The following is a 22,316-nucleotide window of genomic DNA, read 5'->3' on the forward strand; positions in this document are numbered from 1 at the left end:
GTGAAGTCAGTCTTTTCTTAGTCTGTTAACATGAGGACATCAAATGCTTGCCCAAGTCTCTAAGGCTGTCCTTACCCTAAAGTTTAGGACCAAACCGTGTAGACAAAAACACCTGAGCTTGCTGTAATATGAAATGGGTAGGTCCTCATTCATCCCTTATCCAGAATCTCACCCAGGATTTCAGGAGGCTATTTCAAGATTTTTTTTGTTTTTTGAAGATCATGCAGCCTTTTTCTGTTCTATCATCTGTGTCTGGAGTCCCTTCTTAAAAAGAGGAAAAAGGACCCTTGTGGTGACTCAGACTCTGTGATCCATGAACTGGCCTGTGTAGACCAACTGTTATTCCCTTCCCCCTCTCTGTATTTGAATCTGGTACTGAGGACACCCTGTCTTCTGCATCGTCTCCTGAGGATGCTTCATGTGCAGTAACCCCCTTAGAATGAGACATTACTACAAATAGCAGGCTAAGGAATTCTCTATAGCCAAGATATGTTGTCGAGAGTTTCTGGGACTGCCTAAGTCTGTAGACTTCTCCAGTCATCAAAAGCTTGGAGGGTGCCTTTGCAAATGCATTCTTGGAGACAGAATCCCACCCTCCGCCCCAGAAAGCAAGCTTCTTTTTACAGGATTTATGATTCCTCCAATTGCTGCGGTAGCTTTCTCGCCTCACTGTAAAATGCTGTCTGGTTCGATTCTCAGCTAGAGCGTCTTCTGCATGGAGACATGCGTGAATGGTGTACCTTCATTGAAGGTTGTGCGTCAGGGCTGGTAACTCTGCACATAAAAATCAACTACCAATCATTAGCGGACCGGAGTTCCGCTGTGACGACCCCTAACCGGGAAAAGCCGAAAGACACAATAACATGATTCCTCCAAATACCTTTATAAACATCCTATTGGGAACCCAGCCATGGTGTCTGTGGATTCTGTCAAGGGAAAACTGCAGCTCCAACCACAAATGCACTTCTCAGTAATAAGGAAAGTAAGATTCTTAACAGATTTGTGAGGAAAACTTCATCTTTGCCACTTCACGACCCTTAAATACTAAACTCACAAGCTGAGCAGTAAAAGCAGAGCAGATGAGGAAGCTAGAGGTGTTGGAAATTAAATGCTTGAGATGGGTGGTTGGATGCAAACTGTTGGACAGACAAAGAAGGACACGAGGAGAAGCCAAAGTAGCTCCAGTTGCAGAAAAGATCAAAGAGAACAGGTTATGGTGGTTCGAGACAGTTAACACAACACCCCAACCCCCACGTAGAAAATGGGGAAAAGGGGGGGGTTGATGTAGAGCTTTGAAACCTTTGGTAGTGATTTCAGAATGCATTTCCTGTTACGGCGAAATAGCTGTCTGAAGAAGAGTGAGGATTTGGGGGGGGGTGACTGTAGCCCCACTTTTTTTTGTGATTTTACTGTTAGTGAGACACACTTCAAGACATTGTAATGTAAAAATATACTGGTTATATAAAGAAAATATCATAGCAGTCCATCTTCAAGACAGTCTTTTACCAAGTTTGAATTTCCACTCTCCTTGAATTGAGGGGGTAACACTTTTGCAAGGATCTTAAGAAATGTCTTACACGGTTTGTATTGTGATTTTTTGCTAACTTGCTGTATCAAATTTGTATTATACTCCGTGGGGTTTTGTTTGCTTGATCAGAACCAGAGAGGATAATAGATTAACTTTCTTTGAAAATATCTGCATGCAGCTGTCTTGATCCTGCTTCATATGTGGTTCCACTCAAACTCTTGATGAAAGATTGTAGACTGTGGCTGAGCGGTCCTAGCCACCACCTGGTTTAGTTCTTTTTAGACCTGCTGCATGTGCTGCTTTTGAAAATGTCTTAGTAACAGTGAGTACATCTTACTTTACAGTTACTTTAGCAGCCACTGATTTTATAAATGGTGTTGCGTCTAATTTGAATTTATTAGCATCACAGACTTAGCAGATGTTTGCTTATGTACCAGGTTACCAACACATTCGAATGTATGATCTAAACTCTAATAATCCAAACCCTGTTATTAACTATGATGGCATTATTAAGAACATCTCTTCAGTGGGATTCCATGAGGATGGCCGTTGGATGTACACTGGTGGAGAAGACTGTATGGCACGAATATGGGACTTGAGGTGATCTTTGTGTGTTTTTTTATGTAAAAGTAGAGTGTGTAGGCTTTGTATTGTGATCACTCATTTTATGTGCCTTGTTTAGAGTGCTATAGATTTCTGCCTTTCGTGTGTGGGTATGTGTATAAAATATATTCATTATTCCAAATATATTTATACGCACTTCCACTTGCACGCGCACACACACGTATGTATAAATATATAGTGACAGACACACTTAATTACCCAAATCTCTACTGAGTATAATTGTAGGTACCCTGCATAGGTTGATAACGAATTGAGTGTTCAGCTTCAGTCGTGTTTTTTTTTTTTTTTTTTTTTAATGTCAATTTATTTATTTGATGTAATTTACTGGCTTGTTAAGAATTTTGTTTGGATTTCTTAGTTTTGTAGTTTAGCAAGTTTTTATTTAGTTTCTTTTTATTCAGTTCCAGTTACATTACTGGCAAAATTGATCCAGTTCTGTTTTCCATTTGGCTAGTTGTAATAGTATTTTATTTTATTTTTCCATTTCTTTTTATTTTTTTTTTTCATTTTAACGAATATGACTTTTGTTTTTAGGGGTTGACTGAGGTAGGCAGTATGTAGTTTGTGGGAGAGTCGTGTGTGGAATTTTCATATGCAGTGTGTAAAGGAACCTTTTTACTCTTATGTTGTAGTCACTGGGAAATGTCAGTTTAATTATTTTATTCTGTTAAGCTTTTTTAAGTTAAACAAATTGCAGGTTTGGGTTACGAGGGTTTTCTGTGTGGGTTACCATTTTTTTGTATCTTTGTTCTGTTTTGTGTATTTGGTGTGTAAAGTTTGTTTACATTGTTGCAAATGGGAAATTCTGCGCTCTCAGTTCATTTTTGTATTTAAAAAGCCAAATGCAGTGCTGCTATCAGTTGAGGCAGGAGACTCACGTAAACATAAAAGAGAGCAATCCAAATCCAAGTGTGTGACCCTCCAGTGGCAATGAAACGAAAAGCAGAGATTCAAAGGAACTTCAAATAAGATGCATTCATAAAAAATAATAAAGTTTATTCCAATGAGTGAGCGCTTCAAAGGCTTCTTCAGACTCTTAAAACAATGAATAAAACTGTTTGAATCATTTTTAAACCATCCTTAAGCTTCCTATTGGACATTACAAATTGATATGTCACATGTTATCTTGTCTTAAAGGAACAGATACTCAAAAAAGTTAACATAGTTAAATGCAACAATATTTAGAAGGAATACTTCCTTCCAAATATACAATAAATGATCAGAATGTCCATGCAAATAAGTAAAAAATATGCATATACCCTGATACATTCTAAAAAATAAAAGGAGCATTGTGCTTGGTCCTATATCATTCTACAATCATTAAAAAGCTGTTGCTACATTCATTAAAAACCCTGAACATTCTCTCTCTTCATGGTGTTAAAAACATTAAAATCCTTAGATAAACAGCAAGTTTTATCGCGTTTCAATATCTAGCATCTCTACTAAGATAGTGGTGTGTCGAATGCAACTTTGCATATATCAGGTTAAAAAATTAATATAGCGAGAACTCTGTACTAAAAATGTAAGCGTACCTTTACCACAAAACAACATAGCGAATATAATGTATTTCGCGATGTGCCTCATCAAGGAGTCAGACCTCATCATATCGGTGAAAGGCTGTTGTCCAAGATTAAAAAATTCCACAAATAGGAACCTCTTAGATTCCACGTAAAACAAACTGTTTACAAGTTGTAAAGTGCCGTGTGCTGTAGGAACTCTGAATGCAATTGAGTACAACCTAACTTCATGCTTATGGTAACTCAACGTATGTGAGCACGTTCTAAGCATCTAAGTACTGAACAACAGAAACAATGTTTAAATTTCTAAGAAAAAGGTGAGCCTATATTCGTGCTGTCCTGTGCCTAAAATAGACAGTATTTGTAAGCACGATTATGCCCTAGAAGCATATATTGATCACAAAGTGTCACTATTTAAAACAATGAAACGTGTACATATTAATGAGTACACTTATTAAAGTGTTCGCTGAACATGGCAGAGATGGCATTAACTAATACAAAATAAAAAGATAAAAACAGATAAATAGTGGAATGCTAGGCGTAACACATAAAAATTGACACAATAAAGCTTGAAATTAGCACAAAGCACACATATAATAATACCTAAGTATAAAGCTCCATAGATGATAGGGTCCCTAACTAATAAAAAAGCAACTACTTCCATGTACATAGTAGGTGCTAAATATAACAACATTCTAAGTTAAAAGGTCAAATGAAAATGTGAAGAGATAAACAATCCGCAACAATACTAAGCCTGTACCTAATGATAAAACAAAACTATCTATTGATGTATGGGGTACCTAGCTCAGTGTAAAATAAATTCCAGCTACAGTGAACAAATATATAGACGTATATGCATGCTTGTATATACATGTCTATATATTTACACACATGCATGTCTAAACTATGCCCAATTACCACTAATATATTAAGGTGCTGATAGGAGGGATGAAAACATACTAGTATGTCAGGTATGGGCTCAGAAGTAAGGCTAAAACAAGAAAGCCGAACATATCCAAAGGTCCATCAGTTCCGATTTGATACTAAGAACACATCTACTTGTGGCTATAAAGCTCAGAACATTAATACTATGAAAATAATTATATTCAGTCTACAAGGACTGATTCTTACACTGATTTACTATAAGAGTGACATCAATATGTAGTTTTAAAATTACCTTACTACTCTATTTAGGTAATAGTAGGTTAAGTCATCTTCGTAGTCTTCTACTTCTTAAAATGGTTTGAGTTGCACTTTATCATTAAGCCCTGGTGACCTATCAGACCTTAGTCTGATAATCCAACGTGTCTCCTGTTCTAAGGTTTTGTTGATTAGATCACCACCTCTAAAACCCACGCTGACTTGTTCAATAACACAAAATTTAAAATTATGATTGGTGCCTGCTGTTGTATTGTGTCTAGCTAGGGCATTGGTCTCAGTACCTATCCTAATGTGGTAAATATGTTCCCTAACTCTTTCCTTAAGTGATCTATTGGTTTTGCCAATGTAATAGCTTTTGCAGGTTATACAGGTGGCCATGTATACCACATTCTTACTTTCACAGTTCGTGTTAGTTCTGAAGTTATATGCGTGGCGTAACAGGATGCTCAAAAGTGGTATCTTTATTAATGTAGATGCATTGATTACAATGACCACAGGGTACTGTGTTTCTATCATTTATTGGTCTACTTTTCCCGGATGTTTGGGTCTACATAAAATGCTTCTTAAATTCTGATGATTCTTGTAGGTTATACGTGGTGTTGGTCCTACTACCTCATTGACATCCCTATCGGATTTCAGTATTCCCAGTGTCTATTCAGGGTTTTCACCTCCAAGTTCATTTTACTGAAAGTGAGGTTGGTTCTAATTTCAGTTTTTAAAGGCTTCGGACTCTTCATACTACCTTCATGTGCCATAAAGTAAGGTTTAGCAGTACTCGTTCTTAGGCGCTCCACAGTTCTGACCATTTCTAATATTTCATTTTCTTTATAGCCCCTTTCTAGAAATCTATCCTTCATGTCCTCTATTCCTTTCTCATAGAACTCTTGTTGTGGGTTCAACCTTGATACTCTCATGAATTGTCCTTTAAGGACATTTTGGAATACATGTACAGGATGCATACTGTTTCTGTGTAGTATGTTGTTTCTTTGGCAGGCTTTCCTATGAATGGTTGTATTAATAAGGCCATTGGACATCCTGAATACTTCCACATCCAAAAATGGTATAGTTTCATCTGAAAAATTCATGGTGAATTTTAAAAATCCGTAGTGTTATCCAAATAAGAAACGAAATTCTTTAAAGAGGGTTCATCACCCAACCAAATAAGGAAGAGGTCATCTACAAAGCGGCAATACATACCAACAAATTCATTGAAAAGTGGATGGTCATATAAGTGAACATCTTCCCACCTAGCCATCACAAGGTTGGCGTAACTATTAGCACAAGATGTGCCCATAGCTACGCCATCCTTCTGTAAGAATATGGATTCTTGAAAAGCAAAAGCGTTGTTAGTCAAGACAGTCTCAAGTAACAGAGTTATAAGATCAACTTTTTATCCGAAAAGTCGGAATGTATCTTCAAATATTCTGTTAACATTCTTATTCCTGTGTCATTAGGAATTACAGTGAATAAACTGACTACGTCTAGTGTCACAAAAAGTAATGTTGCTGTTCACCTAAAGGTCGAGTTTGAGAGTATAAATCTAAGAGAAACTGTTTGCTATCTTTCAAAATATTCCTATTGTCATTGACTAGAGGTCTTAATACACTTTCCAAGTAAATAGATAAGGGTTCAGTGACCCAACCTTGCCCTGCAACAATGGGTCTGAGTGGTGGATCTACGCTGTTTTTATGGACTTTGGGGAGTCCCTGTATAATCGGGATGATGGGGTTGTTCACCTTAAAGTACTCATAGAGTTGTTGAGTTATGTCCAGAGACATAACTAAGTCATCAAGGTATTATAAACACTGAACACCATATCTATTAAATTGTCCTTAGTTAGTATGGAGTAAGTATTGCTGTCATTTAACATTTGAAACATTTTGTTAGTGTAGTATATATCATCCATGATGACCACGGGCCACCTTTATCAGCTGGTCTTATTATTATAGAGCTATCATCTTTGAGTGAATACAATGCTTGTCTCTGCTTATAGTTCAAATTGCGTCCATGTCTTGAAGGTGTTTTCTCCTGATAGCATTTGTATATGTCATCTTCCACTACATTGCCAAACACTTCAATTGTTGGGTGAAGTTGAGGCACGTAAGTGCTGTTAGGACGGTGCTTATTCTTAACTGAATTGTCATCAAACTGTCCAAACTCTAGCCTTAGTTGTAAATTACGAATGAACATTTTGGTTTCTATAATAGTGTCCACTAAGTCACTGTTCTTAGTGGGAATGAAACTTAGTCCTTTATTTAGGACTTGTTTCTCATACTCATTTAAAACCCTGCGGAAAGGTTCATGATCAATGATTCTGCCTCCCCGACATTTTCTTTATCGTGGGGCGTATTTGTTCCCGGTCCTCTAACCATGCTTTCCGCTTCTGTCTCGCCCGGCTGGTTGACCTTCTTTTGTCCAAAAATGATTTTGTGCTATGGGGAGGGCAGGTAATATATTTGTATTCACAATAACACTATTTGTTTTTGGTCTAACCACTGCTGCACCTGACCTCTGTACATCCGTAATGCAGCCTATCAGACCTTCACCTACAACAGTACTGTTAACTCTCCCATTTCCTTGTGTCCTGTTAGGGCTTACATTGTCCGTTTCTAGATTATTGTTTGCTGTGACTGGTTGATCAGATTCTGTGGTTACACTGGTACCTAAAATGTCAGTGATATCACTCTGCTTATTGTTTAAATCAATTCTATTAAATGATCTACTTTCTGAAGTATCACTGCGTGGATGTCTATCAGGATTGGTTATAGGTGTGCTCAGTGTGGCATTCACAAAATTGTTACCTGTTCTACCTGGAGGCCTGTGAGGCATTTGAGCCCTGACTATAGTGTAAATTTGGATTCATTTCCTAGGCCAGGTGAATACATTATTGTTCTTAAAATCTCTTACATCCCTGGTAATCTTAGCTTTCTTTTGGTCTAGCAACCGTTTCTCTAAAAACAAAACATCTTCAATTACTTTCCCTAATTTTCCCATGCACATCTCATTGTTAGCATATTTACTTTCAAAGTCCTTAAACAAGTTATTTACAGTCAATCTCAGTCTCTCCTCTTCAGGCAGATGAAACTCAATTAAGAGTTTCATATTACTGAGACTCAACTCCATGTTGAGTTGCTGCCAGCATATAGTAAGTCTGGTAATGAGGTACCAGATGTAGGCATCTTCAGTAGAGGTATAATCCGTTTGTTCAAACAACTTTCAAAATAATGTCTTTGAACTTGTAGTTTAACCAATTTACGAAAACATACTCTAAATCTTGTAAGTCTTTAACAGAATCCATAGTACTCACATCAGTTCGGTGACTGTCCCTCCATCAACAACTGGATTAAAATCCAATAATGAATTGATACTTCCAGATACACAAGTCTTAAATCTGTCAAGGACATTAGAAGTATGTTCCAGAACGTGGTACATATGGTAGTTCAATGTTTATGCTGCTTTCCATCCTTACTTCCTGCAGCACTGACCAAATAAATAATACAACTCAAAAAGCCAAATGCAGTGCTGCTATCAGTTGAGGCAGGAGACTCACGTAAACATAAGGGAGCAATCCAAATCCAAGTGTGTGACCCTCCAGTGGCAATGAAACGAAAAGCAGAGATGCAAAGGAACTTCAAATAAGATGCATTAATAAAAAATAATAAAGAATATTCCAATGAGTGAGCGCTTCCAAAGGCTTCTTCAGACTCTTAAAACAATGAATAAAACTGTTTGAATCATTTTAAACCATCCTTAAGCTTCCTATTGGACATTACAAATTGATATGTCACATGTTATCTTGTCTTAAAGGAACAGATACTCAAAAAAGTTAACATAGTTAAATGCAACAATATTTAGAAGGAATACTTCCTTCCAAATATACAATAAATGATCAGAATGTCCATGCAAATAAGTAAAAAATATGCATATACCCTGATACATTCTAAAAAATAAAAGGAGCATTGTGCTTGGTCCTATATCATTCTACAATCATTAAAAAGCTGTTGCTACATTCATTAAAAACCCTGAACATTCTCTCTCTTCATGGTGTTAAAACATTAAAATCCTTAGATAAACAGCAAGTTTTATCGCGTTTCAATATCTAGCATCTCTACTAAGATAGTGGTGTGTCGAATGCAACTTTGCATATATCAGGTTAAAAAATTAATATAGCGAGAACTCTGTACTAAAAATGTAAGCGTACCTTTACCACAAAACAACATAGCGAATATAATGTATTTCGCGATGTGCCTCATCAAGGAGTCAGACCTCATCATATCGGTGAAAGGCTGTTGTCCAAGATTAAAAAATTCCACAAATAGGAACCTCTTAGATTCCACGTAAAACAAACTGTTTACAAGTTGTAAAGTGCCGTGTGCTGTAGGAACTCTGAATGCAATTGAGTACAACCTAACTTCATGCGCTATGGTAACTCAACGTGCGGTGAGCACGTTCTAAGCATCTAAGTACTGAACAACAGAAACAATGTTTAAATTTCTAAGAAAAAAATGTTTATAATACCTTGGATGACTTAGTTATGTCTCTGGACATAACTCAACAACTCTATGAGTACTTTAAGGTGAACAACCCCATCATCCCGATTATACAGGGACTCCCCAAAGTCCATAAAAACAGCGTAGATCCACCACTCAGACCCATTGTTGCAGGGCAAGGTTGGGTCACTGAACCCTTATCTATTTACTTGGAAAGTGTATTAAGACCTCTAGTCAATGACAATAGGAATATTTTGAAAGATAGCAAACAGTTTCTCTTAGATTTATACTCTCAAACTCGACCTTTAGGTGAACAGCAACATTACTTTTGTGACACTAGACGTAGTCAGTTTATTCACTGTAATTCCTAATGACACAGGAATAAGAATGTTAACAGAATATTTGAAGATACATTCCGACTTTTCGGATAAAAAGTTGATCTTATAACTCTGTTACTTGAGACTGTCTTGACTAACAACGCTTTTGCTTTTCAAGAATCCATATTCTTACAGAAGGATGGCGTAGCTATGGGCACATCTTGTGCTAATAGTTACCAACCTTGTGATGGCTAGGTGGGAAGATGTTCACTTATATGACCATCCACTTTTCAATGAATTTGTTGGTATGTATTGCCGCTTTGTAGATGACCTCTTCCTTATTTGGTTGGGTGATGAACCCTCTTTAAAAATTTCGTTTCTTATTTGGATAACACCACGGATTTTTTAAAATTCACCATGAATTTTCAGATGAAACTATACCATTTTTGGATGTGGAAGTATTCAGGATGTCCAATGGCCTTATTAATACAACCATTCATAGGAAAGCCTGCCAAAGAAACAACATACTACACAGAAACAGTATGCATCCTGTACATGTATTCCAAAATGTCCTTAAAGGACAATTCATGAGAGTATCAAGGTTGAACCCACAACAAGAGTTCTATGAGAAAGGAATAGAGGACATGAAGGATAGATTTCTAGAAAGGGGCTATAAAGAAAATGAAATATTAGAAATGGTCAGAACTGTGGGCGTCTAAGAACGAGTACTGCTAAACCTTACTTTATGGCACATGAAGGTAGTATGAAGAGTCCGAAGCCTTTAAAAACTGAAATTAGAACCAACCTCACTTTCAGTAAAATGAACTTGGAGGTGAAAAAAACCCTGAATAGACACTGGGGAATACTGAAATCCGATAGGGATGTCAATGAGGTAGTAGGACCAACACCACGTATAACCTACAAGAATCATCAGAATTTAAGAAGCATTTTATGTAGACCCAAACATCCGGGGAAAAGTAGACCAATAAATGATAGAAACACAGTACCCTGTGGTCATTGTAATCAATGCATCTACATTAATAAAGATACCACTTTTGAGCATCCTGTTACGCTACGCACATATAACTTCAGAACTAACACGAACTGTGAAAGTAAGAATGTGGTATACATGGCCACCTGTATAACCTGCAAAGCTATTACATTGGCAAAACCAATAGATCACTTAAGGAAAGAGTTAGGGAACATAATTACCACATTAGGATAGGTACCGAGACCAAAGCCTAAGCTAGACACAATACAACAGCAGGCACCAATCATAATTTTAAATTTTGTGTTATTGAACAAGTCAGCGTGGGTTTTAGAGGTGGTGATCTAATCAACAAAACCTTAGAACAGGAGACACGTTGGATTATCAGACTAAGGTCTGATAGGTCACCAGGGCTTAATGATAAAGTGCAACTCAAACCATTTTAAGAAGTAGAAGACTACGAAGATGACTTAACCTACTATTACCTAAATAGAGTAGTAAGGTAATTTTAAAACTACATATTGATGTCACTCTTATAGTAAATCAGTGTAAGAATCAGTCCTTGTAGACTGAATATAATTATTTTCATAGTATTAATGTTCTGAGCTTTATAGCCACAAGTAGATGTGTTCTTAGTATCAAATCCGGAACTGATGGACCTTTGGATATGTTCTTTCTTGTTTTAGCCTTACTTCTGAGCCCATACCTCACATACTAGTATGTTTTTCATCCCTCCTATCACCACCTCAATATATTAGTGGTTATTGGGCATAGTTTACACATGCATGTGTGTAAATATATACACATGTATATACAAGCATGCATATACGTCTATATATTTGTTCACTGTAGCTGGAATTTATTTTTGACTGAGCTAGGTACCCCATACATCAATAGATAGTTTTGTTTTATCATTAGGTACAGGCTTAGTATTGTTGGATTGTTTATCTCTTCACATTTTCATTTGACCTTTTTAACTTAGAATGTTGTTATATTTAGCACCTACTATGTACATGGAAGTAGTTGCTTTTTTATTAGTTAGGGACCCTATCATCTATGGAGCTTTATACTTAGGTATTATTATATGTGTGCTTTGTGCTAATTTCAAGCTTTATTGTGTCAATTTTTATGTGTTACGCCTAGCATTCCACTATTTATCTGTTTTATCTTTTTATTTTGTATTAGTTAATGCCATCTCTGCCATGTTCAGCTTAACACTTTAATAAGTGTACTCATTAATATGTACACGTTTCATTGTTTTAAATAGTGACACTTTGTGATCAATATATGCTTCTAGGGCATAATCGTGCTTACAAATACTGTCTATTTTAGGCACAGGACAGCACGAATATAGGCTCACCTTTTTCTTAGAAATTTAAACATTGTTTCTGTTGTTCAGTACTTAGATGCTTAGAACGTGCTCACCGCGTTGAGTTACCATAGCGCATGAAGTTAGGTTGTACTCAATTGCATTCAGAGTTCCTACAGCACACGGCACTTTACAACTTGTAAACAGTTTGTTTTACGTGGAATCTAAGAGGTTCCTATTTGTGGAATTTTTTAATCTTGGACAACAGCCTTTCACCGATATGATGAGGTCTGACTCCTTGATGAGGCACATCGCGAAATACATTATATTCGCTATGTTGTTTTGTGGTAAAGCTTACATTTTTAGTACAGAGTTCTCGCTATATTAATTTTTAACCTGATATATGCAAAGTTGCATTCGACACACCACTATCTTAGTAGAGATGCTAGATATTGAAACGCGATAAAACTTGCTGTTTATCTAAGGATTTTAATGTTTTTAACACCATGAAGAGAGAATGTTCAGGGTTTTTAATGAATGTAGCAACAGCTTTTAATGATTGTAGAATGATATAGGACCAAGCACAATGCTCCTTTTATTTTTTAGAATGTATCAGGGTATATGCATATATTTACTTATTTGCATGGACATTCTGATCATTTATTGTATATTTGGAAGGAAGTATTCCTTCTAAATATTGTTGCATTTAACTATGTTAACTTTTTTGAGTATCTGTTCCTTTAAGACAAGATAACATGTGACATATCAATTTGTAATGTCCAATAGGAAGCTTAAGGATGGTTTAAAAATGATTCAAACAGTTTTATTCATTGTTTTAAGAGTCTGAAGAAGCCTTTGGCGAAAGCGCTCACTCATTGGAATAAACTTTATTATTTTTTATGAATGCATCTTATTTGAAGTTCCTTTGAATCTCTGCTTTTCGTTTCATTGCCACTGGAGGGTCACACACTTGGATTTGGATTGCTCTCATTTTTGTATTTAGCTTTTTTAAATTAAATTAATTGTATATTTTGCTTTGAATATTTTTTTAGTGGCCTAGGGTGTATTTGAGGGATATAATTGTCTCTGTTATGTGTACAGTTTAGATCTGACGTTGTCTTTTTTAGCCATTCCTCAACTGACGGATTTCGTATCGACTTCGGCCACTTTTCAGACTTGGTATGTATAGCTCAGCCTCAGCCCCTTACTGTAATCCCATCCAAACCCTGTATTACCTCAGATCTTGCTTGCAGCTCTTAGACGTGGTTGAAATAGCTCAAGTTCAGATAAGTGAATTTTTGATTTTTTGCTTTTTTCAGTTGCCTTTCCAATCCTTGTGGAGTCCTCCTTTTTCTATTTGTTCCCCCCTAATAGAAAAAAATAACTTTTGTAGTACTTTATTTATGCATAAGTCGTGTGCCTTATTCCTTCTTACTGGTAGTCTACTATTCTTATTACCATTGTTGGTATTTCCTCTCCTTTATCCCCTTTGGGGGATAGTCTTGTTACCATTGCTGGTTTTGACTTCTCTTTATTGTGCTGCTGTTGTGCTATTTTCCTTTATCTGCATCCAGTTATGTTGGACAAGCCCACTGAGTTCAAAATGTGTACTCTTTGCAGCCATAAAATCCCCAACTCCGATGCCTATTTGGAGTATGTTTATTGTCTATGGGCCACTCACCTTGATGAAAATTGTCTCATTTGCTCAGTGTTCAATCACAAAGCCCTGGTTGAACATAGAAGTAAATTGGTGCTGAAAGGTTTGCTTTCCTTCTGTGTCTGGAGCTTTCCCTTCCACAAAGAAGCCCACAGACAAATCTAAATGGGACAAAAGGGAAAAGGCATCGGAAAAGGCAGTTGATAAGTCCAAGGAGACAAGAAAGAGTTCCCTTGATCGCTCTCCTCTCTTAGCTCTGATGTAGGCTTCATCTGCTAAAGTTTCGAAGACTTCATAATCTAACTACTTACTAATCTGACACTTTCCTCTTCCAAGTTACCTTCTAAGAGCCAATCTGGTTTCTTCCCTGAGCGATTACCTTCAAGACTGCTCTCCTCTTTTCTGCAAGACAGACCCAGCAGGGCTTTGAGACCCCTGTCTACTTCATCATCCTTCAGATGTGCTAAGAGCATATCCAAAGCAGAAGTGGACAGAATAAAGTGGAAATTACTCTGGTCCCAGATTCAGTTGGGAGTTCTTCCTGCTGTGTCTTGCATTGGACCTGTGAGCTTTGCATTATTCCAAACCCATAGGGTTGCTTTTGCTTCTATCCACCCTTCAACTTCGGATATTTTGTATCTGAGAATTCCAGAACTGTCCATATCTCATCTGACGGTTTGGTCTTCTTCGACTCTGGAGTCTTCTCTGATCCAACTGGCACCAACTCTGTCGGAGCCGGAGGTATCTCTGAACCATAGCCTTGGGCTGGATCTGGGGTTGAGGGTTTGACTCTAGACTCTCAAAGACGTTGCTTCCCCTCAGGGCTTCAGCGTTAGATAGCTCTGCTCTGACTTTTGTTTTGAGCCAAGGTCAGAAGGGCTCTCTGAGCTATCCTTGTCAGGTGGCTTTGGCTCCTGCTGGGGTGGTTCTGGCTTTTCCCTCAGCTTCTGCCGTCAAGGCAGTGTAGAGAGAGATCTTCATCTCCGGAGACAGGACATTCTTGTTCCCCTCAGATCCTCCCACTTCACAACTGTCTGCCATGGGTTCTGAGCCTACTCATTCTGTTCCATTCCTGCCTGGAAACAGTCTTTGTATCATACTTCCCAAAGACTTGTGTCTTCCCTGGAGTATTCCCCCATGGAAGCTCCCTGGAAACACAAGTGCAGGAGCAGGCAAATCGACTCACAGCAGGAGTCACTAACAGAAGACTTGGACTTTGATGAAGGGGAGGGTTCTTCCAGGTCACCCCTTGAGGACTTCTCATTTGGGGAGCTCCTCGAATTTCTAAGACAGAATGGGTAATTGGTCTTATGAATCCCCTTCCCAGGTGGAGTCTGTTTCTTGAGGTTTTCTGAACCAGCTGAGCTACTTTCTGGATGGTTGCCTTGGCAGACAAAATCGTGGATTTGATTTCCTATGAGGAATGGAAGGATTTGGATGTGGCAGAACCCATCCCATAAAGACTGATAAGTACTTTGTTGCACCCAAAGATTCTGCCCACTGGAGTAAGGACCCAGCAGTAGCTGCTATGGTAACAGAGTCTGTGGTCTTGGACACATTCAGGAAGTGAATTTATGTGTCGTGACCTTTGCTCTCTGATCACTAAAATATTCGACACATGTAACAGGGTTTCAGAGTAACTTGACCAAGGAGTTTCCTAAGTCTGTTTCAGGATCCACATCTAAGGAGGACAAGAGAACTGTCTTCCACGCTGGCCACCCTTCAGTCTTTCTCGAGCAACTCTATGCGTTAATCTCCAGCACTACAGAAGATGTTTCTAGAGCTGCAGATTCTGCATGCCTGGATGCAGTTATGTGATTTCGCAGAACCTTTCAAGACCTCCTTCATCAGTGATCCTTTTGATGGAATGACTCTATTTGGACCCAGTGTTAAAGATGCTCTATTCAGGACCAAACAGAATGGAAAAAACCCTGTCTGCAGTAGGAATACTCTTCAATCCCCCTGTGTCAGAGGGTGGCTTTACAATGTTATACATCACCCATGTGGCAGAGGAGGCCTGCAAAACCAAAACTTCAAAGCTCCATTTACCAAAAAGCCTCATCAATGCTTCTGAAGGATTTGCCTGACTGCTGGGCTCTGATGGTAGTCATTGGTGCTTATGTCTGCACCCAGTGGCCTGGAAATCCATAACCAAAGATGACTGGGTGCAGACTGTAATTGTCAGAGGCAATTATGATGTTCTTCATGTTTCACTGTTGCAGTCATCACATTTGGGTTATCTGCCTGCAGGTAGCCCTCAGCCGGCCTGAATACCAGAGTCTTCGGTTTTCTGTGTCGGATGCTGTCGCTTCTTCCTTGACGTCAGGAGTATAAAACATACAGCCGACGCCATTACATCAGTCTTTCTTGCCGTGCGGTGCCCGAAGCCGAAGCAGTTCACAATTGCTGGTCAGCAGACTCCTGAAATTTTCATTTTCTTGTTTCTGACCCGAAGTCTTCAAAAAAGCTAAGTACCCCGTTGGGGATCCTTTTTCTTACTCTAACCGATGTCAGTAAAAGTCAACAATTGTCTTACCTGTGGAAAGCAAATACCCCATAGAGATTTTCATTCTTACTTCATCCCCTGTTTAGGCCCAGACCACGACATCTCTCGTTGTCGATTTTGTGCCTTGTTCAACGCCTGAACTATTCGTCATTGGGCTATTTTTGCAGCTAATTACTTTCGTACTCGTTCTGTGTACTCCGAAATGGCTTTGTCAAGCCATCCGACTATCAATCTTCCGAAAAAACATAAGGATAAAGACAGAGACGGACCGCATAGGTCCAAAACTGCTGACGACGCTTCCGTTAAGCTAGTCGCCAGTCCGCCAGTACTCAGTGAGGCGCTTTGGCAGTCCCTTATAATCCACTACTTCTGATTCGCAGGCCTCTTCTGAGACCCATTAGGAGTCCGGTATGCCGTGAGATGCTTCTTCGACTATGGAACCTGCGGATGTCTCTACATTGAATGGGTCCGGAGACGCTGTGCAGGCACTGTCTTCTGAGGGTGTATTCAGGCCTACAGACATTCATATTAAACCAACGCCATCGTTTTCATCCAGGCCAAAAACTCGCACTAAGCCTAGAAAACTGATGACCAAACCACAGGCTCAGGCCCATATGCCTAAAAAACAAATGCTTAGAATGGCTGAAGGCGTTATTACCTTAATTAGGGGAAGCCAGCATTCCCCCTGTAAGAGACCTAGAACTGATTTTCTTTCTGATTCTTCTGATCAGGAATCTGATATTTCTGTTCCTTCTGATTACCAGGATTTACCCTTATCTACTTATGAGGATTCTGATGCAGAGGATTTCATTCCCTCTGCTTCCTCTCCAGAAGATTTTTCTTTCAGTGAAACCTTGCACACACTTAGGGAGCATTTCCGCTGGGAAAGCCAGAATTACTCTCAGTCCAAAAAGAGACTTAGGGAATTCTTACTCCTACCTCAACCTCAACAGAGGCCTTTAGCTATCCCTCCTGTTCTGGACATTGTAGATGATGCTTTCTTGGAATCTAGCCTTACCCCAGGCACTTTATCTACAGCTCGCAGAAAACCTGACCGGTACTACAGAGTACCTGACTCTCACAAGTTCCTCTTCATGAATCCTTCTGCGGATCCAGAGACCATTTCGCAAGGACCAAAAGGCATTAAGGCTACTGCTGCCAAAAATCCTACCCCTTCTGATAGAGATTCTAGAGACTTGGACAGATGGGGTAAGAATGTATACACTTCTTTTACTTTGTCCACTAGGGCTTTAACTTGCCAGTTTCATATGTTAAAGTATCAGCAGCATATTATGGGACTACTTAGACAGAAAATTATGTTGATTCCTGACTGTGCTGAGCATAAAGATTAGCAAGATTTTATCATTCTGCAGAACAAGTTGATAAACATACTTTGCAATGTGGTTTTGATGCTTTAGAAGCATCTTGCAGGGCTGCTGTCACTGGGTCTGTACTTAGAAGGCATGCTTGGCTTAAGGAGCAAAACTTGCCAGATCATGTTAAAGCTAAATTACTGGATGCTTCCTTAAACCAAGACAAAAGGATGGAGGAAAAAGCTAAATCAATGCAAACTGTTAAAGATTTCGTACAAGTACAGCCTCCCAGTTTCAGTAGGCATTGGCCTTCAAAGAACTGGTCCTTTCCAGTCCCTAACAGGCCTTCTCAGTCCAAACCCAGGAACAGCAGACCCTCTAGGCTACAGTCTCAGACTACGCACAGATCTAAACAGTGGGGGGCTCCCACTTCCAAAGCAGGCAGTAGTAAGCCACCCCCCTATGAAAAAGTGGCACAGTGACTTAACCTTAAACCTTCCGAGCCTTGCTCTGCTACCTGCTCCCTTAGGAGGAAAGCTCACCCTGCATGCAAAAAACTGGGAACTCATTAACCAGGACAAATGGGTTTTGAACATAGTTTTCCAAGGATACCGATTCCACTTCCACACACTACCAACCCCAAATGGTTGGCTAGACCTATCCCCAAATCAATGGGCGGAGGCCCAACAGTAGGTTCTCTCTCTTCTCAGTATCAGGGCTATTCAGCCTGTCCCAGCAGAACATAGGGGACAAGGTTTTTATTCAAGACTTTTTCTAGTACCCAGAAAAGACAACTCCTGGCGTCCTATCCTGGACCTCTCTATTCTCAACGCCTTTCTGGTGGTTCCAAAATTCAAAATGCTAACTTTAACAGCTTCTTCTATGCTAGCCAAGGATGCCCGGCTGGCAACCGTAGACTTAAAGGAAGCTTACCTGCACTTCTGAATAAAGAGGATCCTGCAGACAATACCTACGTTTCAGGGCGAGCTCCATGCGCTTTCAGTTCTCTGCACATGTTCATCGTGTTTCACTGTTGCAGTCATTACACTTGGGTTATCTTTCACTCTACCCCCTGCTGCCCAAACCCTAACAACAGACGCATCAGATTATGCATGGGGGCTCACCTGGCAGGGCAGTGCATTCAGGGCAAATGGAACCTGAGACAGATGCACCTGCATATCAATCAAAAAGAAATGTTAGCTGTACAGAATGCTCTGACAGCCTTCAAAGACCATATTCTTCCAGGACAACTATTGGTAAAGACAGACAACACCACAGTTATGTGGTACATAAACAAGTAGGGGGGAACCCATTCGTACCATCTCTGCAGACTAGCCATGGCTCTGTGGAACACAGCCTTGAGCTACCAAGTACACCTACAAGCACAATTCCTGCCAGGCAAACTAAATTCACTGGCAGACGACTTAAGCAGAAGTCTCATGGACCCACACGAATGGAAACTGGAACCCAAAATATTCAACCTCTTAAGGAACAAATGGGGGACTCCAGAGCTAGACCTGTTTGCCTACCCTCAGAACTGCCAGTTGAACAAATTCTGCACAAGAACTCCCCACAGTCAAGCTTGGAAAGTGGATGCCCTGTCCTTTACCTGGGAAAGCCTCTCAGTTTATGCCTATCCCCCTCTGCCTCTCCTCTCGAAGGTTCCACTAAAGATCAAACAGGACAAGCCAAGGACAATATTGATTGTACCAGACTGGCCTCGCCAGCACTGGTACCCCCTCTTGCGCAGTATGACACTGCTACAACCATGGCACCTGCCTCAGACCCCTTCCCTGCTGTCGCAGCAGGTGGGCCAGATTCTGCACCCTCAGCTTCAAACCCTGAACCTTGCAGCCTGGCTGATTCCTTGAGATCTCCCCTAGCATCCCTCAGTAAGCAGCTTCTGGATGTCATTCTGGAGGCAAGGAGGCCTTTTACTAGAAAATCCTATGCTGAAAAGTGGAAAAGATACTGTTCCTGGAGCCAGGCTCAGGGGATGGGTACAACGGTACCCAGCTTACCTCATATTCTTCGGTACTTAACAGAAATGCTCCACAAGGGCCTATCCTTCTCGTCAATTAAAATTCATGTCTCTGCCATTTTAGCACATTATAATACTGAGCTACCCCCTCTTCTGTCACCCCTTGCTAAAGCAATACCTTAAAGGGGCCAAAAAGTTAAGACCCCCCCCCCCCCAGGAGAGCTCCCACTCCAGCCTGGGACCGTAACTTTGTATTGGAAAAGCTCACTCTTTCCCCCTTTGAACCAGCTGCTACAGCAGAGTTGAAATTCCTTTCTTTGAGAGCAGCCTTTCTTCTAGCCATCACTTCAGCAAGAAGAGTGTCTAAATTACAGGCCTTCATGGCAGTGGAACCCTTCATTATCTTCCATGCGGACAGAGTTACGCCCAAGGTGGTGTCTGCTGTGGCCCTAAATCAGTTCATTCATTTGCCTACTTTTTTCCATAATCCACAAAACAAAGGGGAATGAATACTGCACTCTCTGGACGTGTACAGACAACTTAGGCTTAGTCCTGTCCAAATAGAATCTATCAGAAAATCAGAACAGCTGCTAGTTAGCTTTGCTGCAGGGGGCAGAGGGGAAGGTCATTTCAAAGCAAACCATTTCCAAATGGATAGCCCTTTGCATTGATTTCTGCTACAAGCACCATGGAAAACCTACCCCGTGGGGGGATAAGATCACATTCCACCAGGGCTACATCTACCTCTGTGGCATTTCTCAGAGGGGTCCCTACCAGGGACATCCTAGAAGCTGCTACCTGGAGCTCTGTACATACCTTCACCAAGCATTACCACATGCCTATTTTTTCTAAATCCAGAGCTGGTTTGCAACTGCAGTCTTGCAGGGCTTAATAGCTGGTCCTAATGCTCTCCAACTTCCTCCTCCCTTCCTTAACTTTGGGAATCAACCCAAATGTAATGACTGCAGCAGTGAAACACGAAGAACATAGTACAGTTGTGTACACTTAACATAAATGTAGATGTTAGAGTGTATTCACTGTTGCAGGCTTGGTTACCCTCCCTCCAGCCCCGACTTCTCTTGGCTCTACCTCTTCTTCTTGTTGGTATATTTATTTTTTCTTGTGTATTTGCTTTTTGATGGGGGTTTACCATAGCATTTAATTGCTTCCTATTGTGGGGGCACCTGACATCTGGGGCAAGAACAACTGATGTAATGGCATCGGCTGCATGTTTTATACCCCTAATGACCTAACTTCAAGGAAGAAGCGACAGCATCTAACGCAGAAATCCGAAGACTCTAGTATTCAGGCTGGCTGAGGGCTACCTGCAGGCAGATAACCCAATTGTGATGACTACAACAGTGAATACACTCTAACATCTACTTTTATGGTAAGTGTACACAACTGTACTTGTCATTTTCCCACCCTTCTCCAACAAAATATAGGAAAATTCCCAATGTGCCAACCCGTCAAAGGAAGACATAGCCTTAGAAGTTGAAAGGCTGCTAGCAGAAAGAGTCATCCAAAAGGTCCCACTAGACCAGCACGGGTTTGGAACATGTTAGGGATTCCTCTTGGTGCCAGAGAAAAACAGGGATCTCAGGCCAATTTTAGACCTAAGCCATCTAAATTTGTATGTAAAACAGTTCTGAATGGTTATGGTTCAGTCCATACGTCCTCTTCTGAGGAAGGACAATTGGATGTGCCCAGTAAATCTCCAGGATGTGTACTGTCACATCAGACTAGACAGATGACCCAGGAGATATCTTCGCTTCCGTTTGGGGGTCATTTCCAGTTCAGAGCCCTACCCTTTGGTCTCACCACAGCTCCCAGGTGTTTTCCAAATGTATGGCATGGTTTCAGCCCATTTGAAATTGTAGGATTCTGGGTATTTCCCTCCCTCAATGACTGGCTTATCATAGCACTACTTGCTTCAGCTGTACCTTTATCTTAGCGTCACAGTCAGTTACAGCAAATTACTTCTTTCTCCCACTCAAGTCCTGGAGCTCATTGGTGCTCACCCGAATACAGTTTCTCAGATAGTGAGACTGCCTCAGTCCAGACTAATCACTTTACGACATCAGGCTACACATCTCTTGCCTCTTCAGTCTCCCTCAGCCTATACATCTGTTGCCTCTTCAGTCTCCCTCAGCCAGGTTGGCTTTACAGCTCCTTGGATCTGCGGCCACCCATAACACTAGTTCCACTGTCAAGATTTTATATGAAGGTGCTACACGACACTGGCTGTCCAATGGTTGATAAGATGACAACCCTTGAATGTTCCCATTCAGATCACCATGATTTGCAAGGAACATATGTCCTATTGGATCCATGCCTCAGAAGTTCCTCATGGTCAACTGTTTGTTCCACACTTGCCCAAAGCCGTGGTGACCATGGAAGCTTCCCAGCTGGGTTGGGGGGTACACTACTTGGGACAGGTGGTTCAAGGCACATGGTCCCCTTTAGGGGTCAATCTGCTTATCAGTGTTCTAGAGATGAAAGCAGCCTTACTAATGTTCTAGGCATTCCAGGATGTTCTTCATCTGAACAGACTAAGTAGATCTGTACTATTGCCTCACAAGTGGTCTGTGTCTGTCAGTGGTGAAGCTGATATTTTCTCTGTGGGGTCAGCCATGCTGCAACCTTTTTGTGTCTCCACACATTTCCATATGCAGCAGGTTTTTTGGTCCCGATACCCCCAAAGGGGGAACCACCGGAGGCTCTCTGAGCCTGGACTGGACCCCCCAGTCTTCTCTGTGCTTATCCATCTGTCCCCTTATCCCAAAGTTTGTAAAGAAAGCGCATCAGTGGAGGAGCATGGTAATCCTTTTTTCCCCTTTTCCGTCTTGACAAGTGTGGTTTGCCTTCCTTTAGCCTCACTTAATGTACCCTCCTTTTGTACTAGACCCCTCTCCAGATTTCCTT

At 40.3% G+C, this 22,316-nt stretch overlaps 1 protein-coding gene across 4 annotated transcripts in view; it reads left to right on the plus strand.

Moving 5' to 3' along the window:
* Positions 1-22,316, plus strand: part of MLST8 (MTOR associated protein, LST8 homolog) — a 597,189-nt gene that overhangs the window by 214,498 nt on the left and 360,375 nt on the right. For all 4 annotated transcript variants that reach the window (XM_044089213.1, XM_044089214.1, XM_044089215.1 and 1 more), the window contains one exon: positions 1,966-2,128. In XM_044089213.1, the coding sequence (XP_043945148.1) occupies positions 1,966-2,128 (163 nt within the window). The remainder of the gene's footprint in view (positions 1-1,965; positions 2,129-22,316) is intronic.

This window comes from Protopterus annectens, chromosome 12.part0, assembly GCF_019279795.1.
Source record: "Protopterus annectens isolate FY-2018-M chromosome 12.part0, PAN1.0, whole genome shotgun sequence".
In the NCBI taxonomy this organism is placed as follows: domain Eukaryota; kingdom Metazoa; phylum Chordata; order Ceratodontiformes; family Protopteridae; genus Protopterus; species Protopterus annectens.